Here is a 22,067-nt window from a genome sequence, read left to right as displayed (position 1 = left end):
CCATATCAGGGTCTGTAAGCAAAAAAATCAATAAACATGTTTGCAGACATTCTGTTAGAGATATCATGTCTTCCAGAACATACTGCATATTCCATTTCTTTTCAAAATTGCTCAGCACTGAAGCATCCTGTTGCCAAAGATCTGGAACTTTCCATCAGCAACTGCTTGTGGCAAATTCTCCACCTGAGCAAGACAATATGAGAATTAAGACAATCTGCTTTCAGTCTCTATATTACCTTTTTTATTGCTCTCCTTTTCTACAGTTACCTAACATTTCTGAATTTCCTCAGTACAGAGGTGACACTGCAAAAGAGCCTGTGTCCCTCCATAAATATCACCCTGTTGTCACAGCATGCTGCTTTGAGCCCATAATTAGCCAAAGTACACTTCTATACAGTTCAGAGATTTAGAAAGCAGCAGTCTAATTTATTTTCAAACAGATTCTACTTGGTGATTACTCTTGTGTAACTTTAATGATTTATCATTTTAGTGAAAACATGAACAAGGGTCACCCTCTGAGGAAAAGACATTTCCACAATTACATTTTGTGCATGTAATGCAGTGTGGCTGACTACCATATATAATATCAGAGAAAAGTATCAGGAATGGTGAAATTATTCCACTATAAAATCCCAATCAGCTGTTTCAGGAGTATCAGCTGTAAAATGCACACACCTACTTTTTAATATCACCCCTATCAGTCATGAGAATGAAAGCCCTCATATTATATAGTCAGGTGATCCAGGCTTCCCCTTTCTCTTAAAAAAAAACCCAAATGAAACAAAAAAAACCAAACAAAAAAACCCCTAAATGCTTAATACCTACAGAAAACAGAAGCCTTACTCCAGTGCAAGGGAAAAAATTTAGTACCTGTCTTGCTTCTTTACTGCAAAACCAGAACAGAAGATTGCTGTAAACATACAAGAAATGCAGCCTAACAAGCAGAGGTAAGGAAAAACAAAAACAAAAAACTAAAAAAACAAACAAACAAAAAGAATAAAAAAGGTAAGCATCTTGGCTAAATTGACTCATTTGTCTAGGAATACACTTGCACACATATTTTAGCATTGGCACAAAACAATGACAGATACAGCAAATAAATGAAAGAATTACATCTGTGTCTGGTTTTCTTTTTCTACTCTTTTCCCTCTTTTCCTCCATCTCTGAAAAAACTAACACATTCAGACAAGCCAAAGCAGCAGCAAAGCAGTTCTGCTAATTTTCTAGCACTCTTTTTCTTCAGTTAGACACTTTTTAAATTTATATGACAAATTTCAACTGTACTGAAGGGTAGGAAATTACAAATTCTGGAGGCTAAAACCTTCCAATTTTTTAGAAGCCAAGTGTAAATGAATAACAAGAAGAAATCAGCAGAACAGTAACACATCCAGTTGGCTGCCTCGCATGCCCTCTCTGTATTTTTTTTAGTGGGGGTCTGCATATGAACTTAAAATATCGCACACAGGAAAAAACCCTTAAACAATTAGCTGATATGATTAACCACACCTCTGCAGATGAAAAATCTCATACATGGAAAGAAAATTCAGAATGCAGAGTGAATCAGTACTAGACCAAATATGACCTAAATCATTTTAGAAGAGTAGCCATACACATACATACAGATATAGATATATATATATATATATATATATATATATATATATATATATATATATATATGAGCACTAAGACCACAATTTTTTTTTAGCAGAAATGAAGCACTGCCTACTGGTAACTGATTTCTGCACATTTTCATGTTTATCTATTTTTATAAGTATGTCATAAAGGGAATATCAGGATTTGTGTGATCTAACATGTTTTATCTAGATTTAGGATCGAACATGCTTTATCTAGCTTTCAGGTCATTTGGGTAAAGATTAGATATGTGAAATTACACACTGGTAGCTGAAGTCATCCTTTTTTGGCTTTTACATTTGGCCAGGAACTATTCTCATGCAAGCAGAAAACAAAATAATGAAAATACTAATAGGATCACAGAAAAAGAACTGGAATACACTAGCCACCATCTATATATGCTACAAACTACTAGCTCTGGCTTCACAAATGCTATTAAATCTTCTTTAAATTTTCAATACTCTAATTTAATTATTTGTGCATTTATTGTATAATCAAATCCAACAATCTGTCACCAGAAAGGTATCAACAAGAGGAAGAGGTACTTGACAGTAGTGGCATTGTGATACATAGATGCACCACCCTTTGCCTTAGTTTTTTTTTTTTTTTTAACTCTGCTCCCAGCACCAATTTAGACAAAAGGTAACAGTCCAAATACCTCTGCACATTTTGCTTATCCCTAGCGCCAAAACAGGCATTTGCACCAGCTCTACTATTTTTAGGTCACTCCGTGATTTAGTCAACTCAGTCTTCTTTGGAAAAGTTTTATAAACACAAGTTTGGCCCTTCACTTCCAACCTTTTGAGGAACTTGGAACAGCATCAAAAGTAACACTACCTTATGCACTCTGCTTATCCATTGTGTGTCCTAGACACAAATGCGAAGGGCCTAAGAAGAAACAATAGTTTGGTGGCTGATGCTACCTTCACACAAAAAAGGGAGAAAAGTACCCATAAAAGGGAGGAATACCTTCTATTCCTCTCAGTCCTAAATAAATTCAGGTAAAGTTTATAAAAGCATTTCAGGTTATATACATGAATTTTTAAAAAACCTCAATCATGGAATCAAATATCCTCTTCGTTTCACATAGGTACACACAAAACATATCCTCAAGGAACAGTACAATTTACTTAACCCATTATTTAGCCTACCATCTAGCCATTAATGTCTCATATCAAAATGAACTATCATATGTACTTCAGACACTCATGACACATGCAAACAATAGCAAGAATTCTCTTAGGTAACATTTGTTCTCCAAATTAGCTCCTTTTCCAGAAAATTCATCGTTCCAATCTTGTGTTTAATTCCTTGAATGCCTTGTCCATATATGCACAAACACATCTATAAACAAAAAATCCTCACAATTCCAGAATTTAAAGTTGAATAACACACATAAAAATGAAACTATGATCTTCTTAGCCTGTATAAAGAATTTAATTTGAATTTTGCAGTAAAAATGGGCTAAAATTGCCTTTAAAAACGGACTCTGAGGTATGCGTTTTTCTAATCAAAAATGGGCTAAAATTGCCTTTAAAAACGGACTCTGAGGTATGCGTTTTTCTAATCAAAAAATGTGCAGATTCTGAATGAGAATAAAACCTGTGGAGTGCCATGCAAATACAGAAGCAGGTGAAACAGGCTCATATTCAACCTTCTGGGCATCTCAAATAGCAAACAAACTTCATAGATGGAACATTTACATGAGAAAGGCAAACTCAAGCATGTGCCCTGTAAATGCCTTAACAATCTGAGTTTATAAAGAAGTTCACCTTATGGAAGTAGAAAAGATGCACACTTTCTATGAGGTTTGTGAAAAGATTATGCAGGCTAGCTTATTGTTTAAGGCAACAGTAGCATAAAGACTTTTATAAGCCAGCATGCATTAGCTTTTCACTCTTTACAGACACGTCAGCAAATTTGTCATGTAGGTAGACACAAATAAATATTTGAATTTAGAAGCTCTCATCTCAGAAAAAAATTAGAAAAGAGAAAATGTGAGAACAGATACTTGTGACAGTAATCCACCACATAATGTCAAAGCCCCACTATTAAAGTTGACCCTTCCTAGATGTCATGGTTTTTAAAGTACATTTCTGAACATAAATTTACTAATTTAAAAACTACTATTTAGAGTTCTGCTTTTATGTTTTAAGAAATATAAAAGAGTTTTCAGGAAATCTAGCTTTCATCTTGGCCAATGTTTTTATGGATCATTCTTACTGTTACTTGAGGTGAGCAACAACAAAGCAAAGCTCACAAAATAAATCCATGCAGTCAGGCCTTTCTTTCTGTGACCCTACTATTGCTGCAGAGAGAGTGATAAAATATTTGCCCTTCCACAACCCCAACGAGTGCTTCTTCCCTAATCCATAATCATTATGCACGCATTATTTCAACAGGCAGCTTTGAACAATTTGACTCTTAGGCTTCTCCATCAAGAGCTTAAAAGGCTTTCACTTGTTCTATTCTTCTTTATTCTGCTACACAAAGAAAATTGCTGAGACACATCAAATACTGGTTTGCTAAAGATATTATCATATGAAACTTGCTTATTCAAACAACATGCTCTTCCTATAAAGTACAGAGCACAGACCCATGACATGTGGGATGACAACTCTGATGTAGCCACAATGGGCGATGATGTCTCAGTGCACCACCCCAGCTCATGTTTAAACGCACATTCTGTCTGATGCACTCTGGAAGCATTCTAACTCCACTTTTACAAGGGATTAACTTCCACTAAACTGGTGGAAATAGGACCCTTTCAATAAATGTTCTGCATTTCTTTTATGATAACTTGAAATTCAAATAGATGTTTGGTTTTGGTTTGGGTTTTTTGCTTTTGGTTTTTTGTTTGTTTTTTTTTTTCCCCAAGGAAGATTATCTTGTGTTTACAAAATATTTTCCAAGCATACACTTGTAAAAGACAAGACATATACATATTTTAGGCCCAAAGAAATTTTTGAAAAAATTTGCAAACAAGAAGTCATTATTTAATGCATTTCTTTTTAGAAAGCTTTCCTATTACAAAACAGTATCTGGTAATCTTGCAAAGTCTGATAATACTCCAAAAGAACTCTTTGTTTATAAAATGTCTATATTTCCAAAAATACAGAGAAATTTGCAAGTAAAATATTTTCAATTATGCTATTGCTATAAATATTAGATTATTACTGTTGCAGTCTATTACATGCAACATGAAACCTATTATCTTCCCAGTGGCAGTGTATGCACAAACGAATATATTCCAACAGTTAGGCATGACAGATGAGGAAATGAACTTAGACAAAAATAAGTGAACTGCGTAAATTGTCAAAATTTAGTTTGAGACATTCCTTTGTTTTCCATAGAGAAACGTACAATAAGAAAGATTCAGCTGATAAATCAGTTATTAAAAGAATCAAAGTGTCAATGTAAAGGAAATAAAGTTATAAAAGTCAAATTGAAAAGTGTAGAAAAGTAGGAGGTAAATTGATCCACTTTGCTTCCATCTTGGAAGTATTTCCTGTGCAAGACAAAAAGTCAGTAATTTTTCTTGTGATTGCCACACACAATAGCAAAACTGCAGCTTGAACAATGTTCTAAGATAATTAAATAACAGGTATATACACTGTCTTGTTTCCAGCCTTTTTTGTCTTGTTATTGAGCTATGCTGAAAGCCTCTCATAGCTAGCACTTCACAGTGTGCCTTTTCTTCCAGATGTGAAAACATGGTTTATTAGCTCATGAAACATCTGCATGTTTTTACAAAAGCTGGTTCATTAAAAAAAAAAATCAAAGCAAGCAACATAAGTAGAATAATTAAATGAGATTTTTTTTACATTATTACTATAAAAACAACTTCACGAAGAAAAAGAAATGTTAAAAGAATGTGTCTTCTGTCGATCCATGAAAGGTCAAAGTGCTCAGCCCTTGCCAAACAAATGCTAACTAGCATATAGAGTACCAACAAGTTAAACCACAGCAAGCTTTATTTCTCCCCTGAAATTCCATCATACTGTTCTGCAAGGATTTTATACTGCTTTTGCTTTGCTTCTCACTTTTTGTCCTTTCTCTTTCAACCATAATACCAGATTACAAGACAAGACCTGAACGTGATGTTTAGTTAGTTTGGAAATCCTAAACAATTCACCCTACAAATTAAAACAATGGTTTCAGTCACGTCACAGCTTATTTAGAGCTTCCAAAACTGGCATATCCAAGAAAACAGATCTTCTGGATAATGGCTGTCCTGAGGCATTCTAATAGAACTATAAGTAAAGTAGAGGTAAAGAAGAGGAAGTGAAGATTTGGGAAGGAAAAAATATGAAGGACTCATAATGGCAGGCTTGAAAATAAGGGGGGGAAATGAAATACAAGCTGTAGGGATATTAAAGATATGCTGGTGAAAAATAAAAAAAGAATACTTTTGACTTAGAAACACAAATTCTCTAAAGATTTGTGGAAGGATGTTAGAAGATATAGAGGCAAACCACTGGTGCTACAACACTGAAGACAAAATAAGTAAAAGTCAACTTGAGCAGACTGTCTAAAGGCATAAGACTGAAACCCAGTAACCTACTATAACTTCAACAGTATGATTTCTGTGCTCCATTTGTTTTGTTTCTTTTCTGATTAGAATGAGAAGGGGTCTGGTTGAATTAGACAGCACAATTATAAACCTCTGCAACCTACAGATTTCTCCCTCATTAGTGAATTCAGCCTACATGTCCTAATGAAGTCATGAACCTCAATCCATGAATTAGCAGCATAAACTACAATGGCACCATCAGAAACCTCTGTGTGCAGCCTCTCAAAAAGAATCTTTAGGACTTAAATTATTAGTCATGATATCGAATATGGCACAGATGATGAAAGTAGACAGCCAAAAATTCTGTGTATTAAAAGTACTTGATGTGTCACAGCTTTAAACACCAGCAACAAAATTTAATATTTATTAATATTGCAATTTTGATTAAATATAAGGTAACATCAGATCTTGTTTCTAGTAGTCTGGGAAGGCAAATAAAATCTGAAAGCCAAATTAAAGCATACACAAGTTGTTTTGCAAATCATAAGGACAGCCTTACCTGAAAACCTTTTACTTTTCTCTATTCAGCTGTATAGCACTACTTCATGAATTAATAGGGACTACTGAAACTAAAGGTAGTTAATTTTACATTCTATTAATGAAGACTATGAAAATCCACTCTAACAAAAATCACAGCAGACTAAGGCAGCATCAGATCTGTATGGCCTGGGACAAAGGCTAATCTGGAATTAAAAGGGATAATATGACTTATATAATAAGGGGCCAGAAAAAGGACAAAAACAGATGCATATTTACATGTAGCTATGAAGCTTATGAATATCTTCATTATCTGCTTTAAAACATCTGCTTACCTACATCTTGCAGAGGAACCATGGAAACATAAATAGAACATACCTGTATTAGAGAGAGATCCTCAAGCTTCAATCTGAAGAGGTAGTTTCTGGGGTTAAAAAAATAGCAGATAAAAATGAATTGTTACTAATGCTTCAGTAAGAAAATCAAATGTTACTGCTATTTAAATAAAAATATGTTTAATGACTATAAAGGCAGAAAAAAATTAAAAGTGACAGGTATTCAGGACTCCAAATTCTTTCAGAGGCTGTTTTAATATTCAGCCTTCTGGGATAAGGACTAAGCTAATTTCTAAAGCAGATTTTCAGTCTGAATAACTGGCTAAACATGAATAAAGTAGATATTTACACTGCATGCATGTACATCTGATTCATTGTTCCAGTCCTTTAGAATCAACGGGAAGAAATACTCAGTGCTTTGGCAGATTTGTGTCACCAGTGCTGGTTGTCTACATCAGAACACGTGGACAGGCAGATTAAAGCTCTCCATTTCTCCCCACAAAGATGGGAACTTCATGCAATTAGCTCAGCCACATATATGTAAAGTTTGAAGCACAGGATCCCAGAATGATGGCGAATCTGTATGAGCTCCAGAGTTTTCACAGTTTTGAGCAAAGTCTTGCCCTATGTGGTATAATTTCTTCAAAGCCTAAGAATTTTTTCTCACAGACAGCAGGAGCTACACACAAACCAACCAAGCAGAGTTTTCAAAAGCCCGTGCATTTATTGCAAAAATATTTCTCACTCTATCTTTTCTCTACAGCAGTATCACTGCACCTACAGACCTTGGGAGGAGTCCACACAAACCACAAGCAAGACATATTCCTCCTCCACCACTGTTTTCTTTACTACTTAGTTCTTATCACACCTCTTTTTCTTCTTTTTATAATTCATTTTTTCTACTATATCTTCACAGAAATAACACCCCTCAGTCCTCTTCTGCCTGTTTTTTACCTTATTTAAAACAATTCTGATTTTCCAATGCTAGTACAGAATGATTATGCTTCAGAGATGAAAACAAAAAGGATTTTTAAGTAATATAAATTACCTCAATCTTAATTTATTAATAACAAATATGTAACATCAATTGGTAAGGTTTTTTTTAAATTATTTTAGAGTAACAAAAAAGACTATAAAGAAATGAGTAAATTTAAACTTGAACTTTAAATATTTGCAATATTCCTTAAATATCTGCAATATTACATTAATGTAACTTATAGGTGTGTAATCAAAATTAAAATTCGGCCAAATTTTTTGAGATAATAATTCCAATTCTTTCCAAAGAGATATGAGGTGTTTTTAATGGGCACAGATGCTCAGAACCTGTGGTTTACATCTCTATTATTTTTTAAATGAGACAGCAGGGAAGGGGAGAAGAACAAAACCAAATTGTGCCTAGCTCAGAAACACAACCACCATGGCCATCATGGCTATCTTTATTTATGGACCCTCAGAAACAGCTATAAGCATTTATTTATTGGCTCTAGTACATATATGGTCTACTTAAATTGTGGCTGTACAGGAACCACGTCACTAATATTGCTAAATAGCCAGGAGTATGGCTGAAGAGAATTACTCAAAATGCAGGAGACTGGTTACTAAGGGCAAGAATTCATGTGAAAGTAAAAGACAGAATATTTATTATTGCACAGCTAAATCACCACAAAGAGATAGTTAAAACACTTGGGTTTTAGTCATGAAGAGACCTGACGTGGGTAAACAAAGAAAACAGCACTTTGCAGAACAATGTGTACACAAAGCTTCACCAGTAAGTTACATGCAAGTGGACTTGAAAGACTTTCACCAAAGCAGCAGTAAGCAAAGCATTACAGTCTTTCTAACATTTCTACACTCCCTCTGTAAGGGCAACAAATGCTTACACTTCTGCAGAATGTCTTGCCCAGATGTATTCAACAGGGAGCATACTTGGACTGCTCCTCATCTTGGTACATTTAAACTTCCATCACCCATCACTGTACTTCTTTCACTTTGACATCAAAGAAACTGCCTTCACTGCTCCTGCAAAACAACTTTTTTTTTTTTTTTTCTCTTCCAGAAAAACAGAACTGCATCCTCAGCAGGTATAAACTGCTTTCTTAAGTCAGTGGTATCAGACTCACAGGAACAGCACATAAATGCCCCATCTCATTCTACAAATAAATGCAGTCTCTGTTGCAGAATACATGAGCAGACAGTCTGGTCTCCTATGTTTAGTTTTCAGGTCAGTAGTTCATACTGATTTGTATTGCTGTGTGCACTCCATCTTCAGATATCTGCTGAAAATTCATGCCAATAAGACCTTTTTAGGACAGATTATCAAATTAATAATTTCTTTTTATCATCTTCCATTCTGACATAATTTCAGGCTATTAAAAAGTAAGCTATTGTCCCAAACTGTAAAGACTCTAAACTAATAAATGCACAAACACAGTACCAGCCTGAAGAAAAACAGACACTCAACATTTTTCTTGTCTTTCTCTTCCTAGAAAATGAGATTTTTATCCTATTCAGTGGAGCACAACACTTCTACACATTAATATATTCAGTGTGAAATTAGAAAAATTGACCCCATAAGTGTTAGGGAGAATAAAATATCTATATTCATGTGAATGATCAAGAGGCAGAGTTAATTAGTGTACATTTTTCAATTTCCAGTGGCTGCAAATAACCAATTAAAATATTTTCAGCTTTATAAAGCCAGCAGAAAGAAAATGGAACAAGAAAAGCAATGTGCGAGAGACAGTAAAAACACCTTAGCAGCATAAACTGGGCAAATGGACGGCACAGATTGACTGTGACTGCATAATTAATGCTGGGCTAAGTGTCAAACTAGCACTTAGAGAGCAATCAGAGCTATTCCTACCTAGATGTGTCCACTTCAGAAAAACTTGCAGGACTACATTTAGCTTTACAAATCCAACTGTTTAACATTCTAAAGTATGCTTCACTAGCATGTGAGAACTTGTTCAGAAAGCACATATATAAGAAAAAAGATGTAAAAGAAAATTAAAGAAATGAGCATGACACTAAAAACAACACAAAGGAAGTGTAGTAATAAATCTGGCAGTCCAAAGAAAAAGTCATTGTCAATTTTCATGACATGTGCAGAGCCATTATGCTCTTCACCAGAGAGGCAACATAATATTTTCAAAGTGTTATTGAGATTATGCCCTGGACTGCCATTTTTCAACCTCTGTTCAGCTTTATTCCAATGCATTTATGCTTTGAAGGCAACAAAGAATGAGAAAGAAAAACGAAATTACACTTTTGAAGCACAGATATGACTTCTTAGCACACAGCCCTGCCTCTTTTCCAAATATGGTGGCAACAAGCAAGGCAAATACAACTTTGCAGGCAGGAACTAAACTGATTTGACACTGGCGGTAATTGGCAAATTTGTTTCCATTTGGTGCTTAATGAATGAGGAAAGCAAATATGTTACATAAATCCAAAAACAGAAGGACACTTAATGAGAAGAAAACACAACTAACAGTGAGATAAAGCTGCCTCCTTTACTCCTTCAGAGAGCCAGTAGTCAGTATGCATTTTAGTTTACATTCACAGCACTGAACAACTCTTCTAGCTCAGCTGTTCTAATTAAAACTGTTAGTCAAGAGCCTGCTCAAACCCAGGGGTAAACACTTCCACTGGTATCAGTGGGAACTGAATGAAAGCACGCAAAAAGCATGCTCCAGTCACCTCGTCCACAACATTATATTTCAACCTATTGCAGTGAATACGTTCAGTATGACTACAGCTAAAAGTATAAAACTAATCTTCTGTATGCTCCTGTACAAGGCCAAGTCAAAAACCAATTGAAAATGCATAAAGATTCAAAAGTATATCATGTTAGCAATGGTTGTTAAATCCAGCATTTTACCCTTTTCTTTGTGAAACTGCAAGCTATAAAAGCTGAATGGAACAACAATAAATACTCTTGCATTAGACACAGACGCTTATTAAGATGGCACACACAGGGAAACATGGATTCAGGACTAAGTCTTTTTTAAAAAGACGGCAAAAAATATATCATAATATTACAGAAAATCTCCATAACCCATCCTAAGCCCCCCACATGCATTTGTAATTAAAAGCCTGAATCAATAAATAGGGGTTGCAGCCAACTCAGACACTCAAAGTATGATCTGACATGCTGCCACATCTCCTGGAAATTGACTAAGATTCCTACCTGTTCTCTTTATTCAAGAAATTATATCACATGAAAGAAGAAAATTTTATTCCATTCACAGGGAGAAAACAATAGTAAGACTGAAAATGTAAAGTATAAACTCTGCAGGAGTCAACTATTAAGCAAAATTTCATGATTCCACAATTAAGATAGTAAAGCTTTGGGTGAAAGGCAATTCTAGTTTTGCAGTATAGCAAAGCCAGCAAGTGGGAAGAAAAATTTATAAAAATGTTAAGGGCTAGAGGAGATAATCAATATAAATAAAACTATTATGTACCAAATTTACTTAGTTAAATCATTAATCTATAGGAAAAATATCTCAAAAAACCAAGGATGATACATTGGAAATAAAAGAAACCTAATCCAAGTATTCTAGTTGAACCATTTATGAAAATGATCAAATTACAATAAAGAAAAGCAGAATGGCCAAAGGTTATATATTATCTTCATTTTGCATTAAACGGAAGGCACAGCAAATGAGAATAATGAAACAAGAGGCTTACTGATAAATACTAAAGATGTGAAAACTACATATGCACAGAAATAAATTTTTTCTGACTAGTAGGTCATGTTGATCCATCCTAAAAATTATGGAGAAGTGATTTTTGTTGCTCTTATTGTTCTTTTTAAATCATTTCTAAAATTACAGGTTTTCTCAAGGAATGAAGACTAACCACATTTTATTAATATTCAAAGTGGCAAAGGGAAGGCTCACGTAATCATAAACTGACCAGTGAGACAATAAGCTTGTCAAACAGAATAGGAAAAACACTATGGGAGTCAATTATGATAAAATATAAATAAAAAAATAATTAATCCACTAAAGGGTGATGTGAAATGTGATTTCCTTCTCTGATGCTTCCTCCTCTGGATTAGTAAATCTTACTTTGCTTCCCTGTGGCTCCTCATATGGCCTCAGCAATGCTGGAGATCCTAGACCACAGCACTCCTGCACAGATGTTCAACAACAGGCAGATGTCATTTCTACATATTTCTTGCCATGGGCTTCTCCAGAAAAAGCAGAAAAGTACCAGGGGCCCCTGCAGCTCTGGAGGTCACCCTCCTCCTGAAGTCGTGCCATGTCATCTCAAACTTCCATTAGCATCTTCCTTCTCTTGGCCTTGACTTCTCACACACAGCACTCAAGTTCCCCCCAGCTGGCAATGGCCTCACAATATTTGACACCTGTCTGCCGCCGATGCATGCAGGTCAAGGATGTTTCTGAATATTATGCTTTAGTCCAGATGAGTTTGTGACGTTATTGAGCTATTTATTTAGTAAGCTGTTGTTGGATACAACTTTATCCTGAAATATCAGCTCAACCAAAATGTTAATCCTGTATTTCATAACTGTGGCTAACCAAATCTTTAATATTTTTTTATTGCTGCAACACATATGTCAAAGTACATGCCTCCAGTTTTGCATATTTTGGAAGATATTATATATACTGTACAGTATGCACTCATATTAAGAGCCATGCAAATTCTATGTGGTCTTGTTACCATTTCATTGTTCAATATATTAATCTTCTGTTTCTTTTCAAGATTAATTGAAATTAAATTTAAATGTTGCTGTTACATTTCCTCCAAAAAATCCCCCAATAATGAAAATGGGCTTAAAACCAGAAATTTAAGACAGTTCAAACTTTTTGTGGTCTCCTACTACAGTAATCAAATTGGGCATAAAGTTTGCTTGAGTTGTTGGAGGTGGGGTACAAGAAAGGTCAGGGGGAGAAGGTAATGAGTTTAAAGTATCCAAAGTTTGGATATTTTCTTTTTTATATTTTTTTAATTAAGAAAATTAACTTCAATGACAATGACAGAAGTTCCATTTACTCCTAATAAAAGGGTCGTTTCTCTTTTGTTCTTACTCTGAGTCAACTCTAGGGCTCCTGTGAGGATGCACCATGTCAGCTTCTCTAATTAAAATGCCAAGACATTAAATCAGCACAAGAAAAGGAAGGACTTTTGTGGAGTTAGTGAATTGACTAGTGTCACTCTGCAACCAGACTATTACCAGCATCAGTGCAAAGGAGGAGAAAACTGCAGAGTGGAACCAGACATGAGCAGGAGAGGTATGAATCTTCAAAAAATATTCAGGAACCTGCTAGCAAGGTAGGAAACACAAGCAGTAGGGGGAAAAAGACCTGCCTCTTTTTTCAGCAGTAAAACAATCATTTCTCATAGATTTAACACTAAACCATAGATTAGATTAGATTAGCCCAATTCAATCAGTGGAAGGACAGACATTGATTACCCTGATCCAAGTCTTAAATGAGCAGTGATACTCAGATGGATGTTCCAAGAATAGAGCACCAATTCCCTCTGTCTGTATATTCTCCCTGTACATGTAGCCCTCAGAGCACCTTATTAACAAGAAACTCTCAGATTCTCCTGCTGGGAGCAGACAACAGCAAGAAGCAAACCTGTATAGTTATTTATTCCTTTATTAGAGATCCTTAAGGCACTGTTAATGAATCTTCTAATTTGCCTTTCTGTTATTATGGCAAGTAGTGGTAATGGTTCAAATTAACGTTCCCAAACACACATCTAATTAAGGGAGAAGCCTTACAGTTGCAGTCCTTCATCAGTGAGATAAGGAGTGACTGAGGCCATAAGCCACCTCAAAGCAAGTCATAATCCTAAAAAGCAAGTTTAATTAACTTGCAGGAGAACATATAGGAGAAAGCAACCAGTACTAGGATACTATATGTTGAAAAAAAAAAAACAAAAAACAAAAAAAGTAAGGCATGCCTAAATATATATTAGCCAATTAAAAAGAAAATTGATTGGCTTTGAGACCTATTTCTGATATTAACTAAATCATTTAAAAGTATAGCTCAGCTAGCCCAACTTGAATTAGAAAAAAAAAAATCCATATTTTAGAAATTAACTCAATCCAGGCTGCTACCAGTTCAAAATTTCAATCACAGGAGGCTTGGGAGAAGAGGATAACTCTGTTTTCCCATTAAAAATAGGCATACTTATTCTTGCATGGTCTGACTAAAACCATTGAGAAAAAGAATAAAATTAAAAGTCACCACAAAAAAGAAAAATAAAAAATTTGCCCTAAACTACTGGGTTTTTGACATGCTTTTTGTCGACTCTCATTTAGCCAAAATGGATGACACACTTTTAGCAATTTTAGAGCTGCTACAGGTTATGTACGTTGTCAGGAGATGAGGAGGAAAAATGGCAATGCACAATTTGCCTGGCAATTCATAGACTGTTGTATCCTTCCCCTAATCTGGTCTTCTCCCCCTTCAACTGACCTTTCCAAAGGAACATATGGCAAAACACTTTCACACAGCAAAGAAGACAAGGTTGTTATTGGAGAAATCCATGTATCTTTATGCCTACTGGTATTTCAAAATACAGAAATCACTAAAATATTTTATTACATGCTAAATCAGTCCACCAAGTAACACACAGAGAAATATTTCATCTGAATATTTTATTAGAATTTATTAAATAAGATAAACAAGTGTCTCTCATTTCCTTCAGCTTACTGAGGAGCTAATGCCCTGAGAGTAATCCTTCACTGGTGCCATTTAATTATAAAAGTAAATTCTGCCCTGCCATATGGGTTGGCTTTTTTCTAAGAAAACAAATGAATTCCCAAGAAGGTTTTAGATTGCAATAGAACTCATTTATTTTTATCTGCCAGGTCACATACAGAACAATGCCTGGGGCAAATTTTAAAGATATAGTTTCATGGGAGCATGGATTGCATGATTAATGTGAAGGCACATACTAGCATTGGAGTGGTACCATTCACAGACTGCTGCTGATAATGTAAGGAAACTGAAACAAGGCTACAAGACTCCAGCTTAATCAACTCAATACCTATAGGAGAATTGGATGTTTTGTGGGGGGAAAAAAAATTATCAACTGGTTATAACCTTCTCACAAGGAGTGGAAGGCAAACTGCAGAAGCTGAAGGGAGGGATAGGGGGACAGATACAATTGCAAACCACCTATTTTTGCACAGCAACAGAGTGCCCACAGACATAAGAAGACCACCTTGATTTCCCAAACTGGGTAAGCGAGACTAATCTCAGCAATATAGGACAAATGTCCCAGTTATTGCCTGCTATAGCAAATACTCTATAGAATAAAGTCCCTTGCATATTTTTAGAGAGTTCTATATCAAAATTATTGTTGTTCTTATTTTGTTTTTGTTTGCCTCATCAAAATGTGACAAAACTCATTATTTCTTAGCTAAATGACTCATGGCCAATTTAAACTGTTTTTCTGTCAACACTGCTGTTTCATTTATACTGCTACATCCTTTTCTAGATATACTGCTGATGGATTTATGGGCAGGTGCTATGCACATGCTCAGCCCTTGTTATCCTTCACTACAATTCCAACCCCTCTTCTCATCTGCCTTTTAGCAGTCCTTCCTTACACTTCTAACTAATTTTATTAAACTTTGTTCACGCATATATAAACAGAATAGGACACACTGGCACAATTTAAAATCTCTGCAAAGAGATCAAAATTTTTCTATCACTGTGAGAGACACCTTTTGGGGTGTCTTAGGATAATTTCTGTCTTTCCACATAGCTGTATGACATTGGCACTCCCAACAGGAAGGCAGTCTGGATCCCTACTGGGATCTTCGCTACCATTCTCAATAAGACAAATCACAAATATCTTTAGAGGCTGTAGAACTTAATAAATGGAAAATAGTCACCTTCTGTAAATATCAGTAATGGAAAAAGGATTTTAAAATTTCCAATAGTGTCAAACTTTCACAATAGTATTTTGTTTGATTTCTAAGACACAGCAATTTGAGAATACTTCATTAAATCCATTAAGGTGGAAAATATCAATTATGGACATAAGATGAGCCACAACACAGCTTCTGGCTGTGAAAAATCATTCCTCTAGTTCAGAATACCACCAACTTACTAAAGCAGAATCCTGAAGGTGCAAGGATGTGGTGGGCTGACCCTGGCTGAAGACCAGGTTCTCATTAAATCTGCTCTATCATTCCCCTCCTCAACTGGGCAGGAAAGGAAAATATAATAAAAGGTTCATGAGCTGAGATAAGGACAGGGAAAGATCACTCATTGAATACCTTCATTGGCAAAACAGAAACAACTTAAAGAAGTTAACTAAATTTATTACCAAACGAGATAAGAGTAAAGAGAAGTAAAAGAAATCTTAAAACCACCTTCCCCATTTCTTCCTTCTTCCCAGGCTTAACTTTATTCCAGACTCTTTACCTCCTCCCTGCCAGTGGCACAGGAGAACAGAGGAATGGGTGTTATGGTCAGTTCATCACACATTCCTTCTGCCATTACTGCATCTCAGGAAGAGGAGTCCTTCCCTTGCTCGAGCAGGGAATCCCCTCCCCCACAGAAGACATTCCTCCAGGGACTTCTCCAACATGGATCCTTCGCACAGGCTGCAGTTCTCCATAGACTGCTCCAGAACTTATCCCTTCAACAGGGGGCAGTCCCTCAGGAAGACTGCTGGTTCCCTCGCAGGGTCACAAGTCCTGCCAGCCCACCTGCTGCAGTGTGGGCTCCTCTCTCCAAGGATCCACAGGTCTTGCCAGGGATCAAACCTTCACAAAGGTTTGCAGCCTCCCTTGGGCATCCCTGTTCCCCCTGCTCCAGTACAGGTCTCCTCCACGGGCTGCAGGTGGATCTCTGCATACCCATGGATCTTCACGGGCTTCAGGGACACAGCTGCTTCACCATGGTCTGCACCCCAGGCCGCAGGGAAAGTTGAGCTCCAGCATCTGGAGCATTTCCTCCCCTATCTTCTCCATTGACCTTGGTGACTGCAAGGCTGTTTCTCTCATTTTTTTTACTCCTTTCTCCTATGGGCATAATTACTTATGCTCAATAATTTTTCTACCTTCTTAAATGTGTTATCACAGAGACATCACGATTGCTGATGGGTTCAGCTTTGACCTGCAGCACATCTGTCTTGGAGCCAGCTGGCATTGGCTCTGCCAGACATGGGGGAAGCTACCAGCAGCTTCTCACAGAAGCCACCCACCCCTGTAGCTCCCTTCCATATCAGAGGCTTGCCATGGAAACCCAGTACAACTGTTCTTGTGTGGATGCTGGACAAGTAAATAATAAGGTGAGTACTTCTTGGCAGTGTATAGCATAATATAAGTTTATTCGTAACCTTTTCACGTGGCTCATTGCCCATTTTCTGTCTCTACCAGTGACTGGGTGGCAAAGGGAAGTCCATGCTAGAAGGCTACAAATTATCATTTTCACAAGTGAACAGGAACTTTTCACTGTTCAGATCTTACTGAAATCACATTGCACATGGTTAGTAGTATTTCAGTACTGAAGCGTTATTACAAGAAGAAAATAATAAAATATATTTTAAAAGTTGAAATATTCTAAGAGAAATAACTGCATACCAAAAGATATTTCATCAGGAAGAATGAATTAACAGTGAATTAACATAATTAAATTCTCTTTGCTGTCTTTACAAGAGCAAAGTGGTTGCTTAGGACAGAAAACAAATTCTTCAAACGGCTGTTCAAATATGTGAATCCAGTGAGGCAGATGTTCAAGAAATTTGTAGTACAATATTGCCCACAGGCCACAGCACAAGTACAGTAATATTAATGCTCTGTTCAGATAGCTCTTGGTGAAAGGTAACTAAAAAACAGTACATTAAGGGGGGGAAAAAGCATGAACATGGCCAGCTGAGACTATGAAAGGCTGCAAAAACCATTCTTGCAAATAAAGAGAAAACTTGACGCAACACAGTGATTTTCCATTCATTCTGCCTGCAGTGGGGACTACATACAGAAGGTGCATAATCAGGTTAAATTTTGTTTGGTTAACCAAGATGTTTTACTACACCTCATATGCTAAGATAAAAACAAAATAGTGCTCAAGGACTGCCACTGCTTCAATGCTGATATATAAGACAGTGTCACTGCTGATCACAGCTTGCAGAGTGCTCTCCTATCCTACTGTGCAAACAGTGACTATCACCAACTTTACCACTAATTCTGTGGTCTTCAACAGGTGCTCCTGGTATTGTAGTGAATAATGATTATTATAAACATCCCAACACACAGAGCCATCCTAAACTTGGGATCAACCTAAGCTTCATGCAATGACAATTTTTGTCACATTGCCATACGTCACCTGCTTGTTCTACCATATGCACACAAAGATTGCGTACTCCAGGACATTCCTCTTAAACAGTGTAAGCTATTATAAACCATGATGCCTGGCAGGTAGTCCGTCTTGCAACTCCAGTCAGGGATAGCAGAAATAAACATACATAGCATTTATAACATTCATACATACATAACACTCAATTTACTGTGTCTAGAAGGCAGGGGAGTCACTCAAGAGCACACTGATATTGGGATTTGGATAAATATTGCTTCTCACCAAAGAACAAAATCCAGTCTGGTGCAATACAGAAAATAAAAAAATATTTCTCACCTTGCTCCAGCAATAAGCTCTTTTTGTCCTGGGTCAAATGTTAACTGCGAGAAGTCCACAGCATCTTCTGCTTTGAACACGTATAGCCAAGGGGCAATTTCTAAAAACAATTAAGGAATACAACTTTTACTATAAATGTTATAGGTGTAGTACATCAGGTAACCACCATTAAATCTATAGATACTTCATGTGGGTCTGCAAGTTTTCTCCTTATGGTCCTCTAAGGAAACATAGGAGACTTTCACCGCCATGCCATTTAATTTATAATATAGGCCTATAAAATATATAGGGCAGCCACCTGATACACACTTGAATCAAGAATCCATATTTTGTTCTGAATTGTTTTTCCTCCTTGGATAAAGCAGAAAACACCACAGTACAACTGCAATTCACTGGCACATACTCAAGCAAAGTTAGATTAAATTCCCATTCATCAAAAGCAGCTGAGGACTAGAGGTTCTTTTTTTATTAGTTTGCTATTTAGTTATTTATTTTCTTTACAAAAGGATCTGATTAAGTGAAAAGAAATGCGGAGAACAAACAAATTTGACTTTTCATCATTTCCACAATAAAAAGGTTGAGAAATGAGGGATGAAAAAAGACAAATGCTTGACATTCTTTGAACTCTTTTTTTTCACCTTCCTTTCTCAGACCAATTAAGCATTAAGCATATTACATTAGGTACACATTAAGTACATTAAGCAGGACAGACAAGCATACAAGTTGCTGAAAATCAGCAAGGGGCTTTACTTGTTTTCAGAAGACAAACTTGTTCCTACTTTCAAACTTAAGCACACATAAATAGTTGCAAATCAAATCCTTAAATATTTTCATAAATAGTAGCTCTTTTTTTCATTCATATCACTAACTGGACATTCAACAGTTTGGCTAAATAAGCAGAGTATTGTGGGAACAGAGCATATTTTTTATTATTTTTACTTTTTTTTTAAATAGACATATAGAATATATAAAATTGGTGTAACAATAGAAATGGAAGAAATGCTCTCTAAAAAATGTCCTGTTGTACAAAATCTTCTTCCTCTAGAATTCTGCAATTCTCAGGACAATGATGGAAGATTTTTTTTATTTTTTTTTATGTAGTCACAGAGCAGTGGTCTGGAACTTATGTGAAAGGTGAGAAGGGCTGTGTATGTATAGCACAACAGGCTGTGGGACTGTCTATTTGGATATTACAGGCATGAAACAGTCACTTGAAAGACCAAAGGCAAGCACATGGTCATGACCATTTAGAGCATGGGGTCAAAACCAACCCCCCTGGATGCTGCAGAAGTGCAATTTTTGATACTGGTATCATTAGTTGCAGCTCAGGTTAACAGCACTCATTCTAAGATCTCTTCTTCATTCATGAGAATATTTTTGTTTTTGCAAATGTCTCAGTTGAAATAATCCATGTCTGGTGCCTGTTTCAGGATGATTTGCTCCTAATTTAAAGTTTTAGCACAAGTGGGCTATCCATTCCTAAGGAATAGACCCAGGAGAAAAATGTTATTCTGTGTCAAAACGTGTTCAGCCATTGCAGACAACAATTAAATGCAGTGTGCAGAAGCTGTATCATCATATACTTTGGAAAAACAGATGGAACTGTGAAGTAGAATCACTTGGGTGTCAGAAAACTAACTTCTGCATTTTTAATGTCAGCCTGTATGCATCTGGGCAATTCCAGGCTCACAATGCCAGTTTGTACATGTTCTGCAGTACTTGTAGTTAAATTCACTGTTGATTTCCAACTGCATTGGATGGATGCTCAAACCAGGATTTAAACACTGGGGTGGAAAGGGAATGTGGCCACATATTAAATAACTGTGATTACAGCTGCCATCAGCCATTACTGCAGATGCTGTGCAGAGAACCCATCAGGATTCTGAGGGAGTAAAAACACTCATATACGTTACAGGCCTGTACAACCATATAAGTACCTACTTATCTATTTTTATTTAAATATATATATAAGGCTACACAGCCAAGTATAAAAGAAGTGTTTCTTAAATTTCCTGCACTTGATTTTGCAGCCTTAACTTTTCAATCATGCATTTCATATAAAACAATCAATTTCAAAGTTCTAAAATGCTAAGAAATTAGGTAGGACATGAAGATGAGGAAATCCAGAGGTAAATCATGAAGAATCTCACTTACTGGCAAAAGAAGGTAAAAAAAAAAAAATGAAGCCAGACCCACTGTAGAAACATCAGTCTCTGAAAGAGAGACAAGGTTAGCAGCTGTAGCAGCTGAGAATGGAATCACCTCAGCTCTATATTGGTAGGGCAAGTGACATCCTTGGTCTTCTGAAAGAAGAGGAGAGTAGAGGAGTGGCTCCCCACAGCATGGGAGGCCAAGGACAGTCCAGTACACAGAATTATTGCAGTGCCAGAAGGCTACAGGAAAGACTGAGATTCAAAGACTCAATTCTCTTCCACTTGTCCTGCTGTCTCAGCAAGACACAATAAAGCTTCAAGGTACAGCAAGCAGGTGATTGAGACCACTTCCAGGTTTGGAGCAAGGGAGCAGGGGCCAGGCAGGGCAAGGCAAGCCCAGGCTAGAGAACAAGAATGAGGACTTGCTAAAAAAATCTCTCTGAAATCCGATTCCCCTCCAAAATATAAATTATTTTATCCTGTCTCTGTTGCATTCAGCAACACTCTTGCTTGAGGGAATAAGGTCAGGAAGAGCAAATGGCTGCTAGAGCTCTTACTTTTTTTCAGAAAACACTCTGAAACTGTATCTCTCGTGTGTCACAGTGGCAGCACATGTCACACAGAAGTAAGCATTTATAAGATAAAGCGACAACTTCATGACACTTTTGTACGGGAAAATGAAAAAAATGAAAAAAATAGTGCGTGAAACAAAAAAAAAAAAAAAAAAAAAAAAAAGAAATCCAACCCCATGTACCCAGCAAAAGTAAAAGCTTATGTAACTAATTAACAGAATAATTAAATTTCTTTTCACCAAGTGAAATCTAGCTGAAAACCCATAGGTGAACCAAGACTTTTTAATTTTGCTATGAATTATCTCCTTAGAGTAAAAAATTCATAATTAGCTACTAAAGACCCATAAATTATTTTTCTTTCAATTAAACCATAATGGTAAAGTAGTAAGAAGTAGTAATTTATATTTATTAATGGTTTTCAGGGAGATACAACACAACAAGCTTTACACAATAACATTGCTGTACATTTTGTGTACTACAACAGTACCATAAATAAATGTGTAAGGCAATTAAGCTGCCCTGCCAACAGGTAAGCTAATGGTACTGCTTGCTGGTCACAGGTGACAAACAGCAGTGTCCCTACCCTTTCCAATCCTGACCCTTCTTCTTGGCATTCTCCTCCCTTCCCTGTGCTCTCACTTCATGTGAATTACAGTAAAACACCAAGCCCTTTATTGACTTCTCTCTTC

The 22,067-nt window shown here is 36.3% G+C and overlaps 1 protein-coding gene across 1 annotated transcript in view; it reads right to left on the bottom strand.

Moving 5' to 3' along the window:
- SEMA5A (semaphorin 5A) overlaps positions 1-22,067 on the bottom strand; it is a 213,740-nt gene that overhangs the window by 177,236 nt on the left and 14,437 nt on the right. The window contains exons 2-3 of the mRNA XM_062499827.1: positions 18,654-18,753; positions 7,064-7,109 (exon numbers count right to left, since the gene is read on the bottom strand). Coding sequence (XP_062355811.1) covers positions 7,064-7,109; positions 18,654-18,753 — 146 coding nt within the window. The remainder of the gene's footprint in view (positions 1-7,063; positions 7,110-18,653; positions 18,754-22,067) is intronic.

Source organism: Cinclus cinclus, chromosome 1 (assembly GCF_963662255.1).
Source record: "Cinclus cinclus chromosome 1, bCinCin1.1, whole genome shotgun sequence".
Lineage (NCBI taxonomy): Eukaryota > Metazoa > Chordata > Aves > Passeriformes > Cinclidae > Cinclus > Cinclus cinclus.
This window is presented reverse-complemented; position numbering and strand designations above follow the sequence as displayed.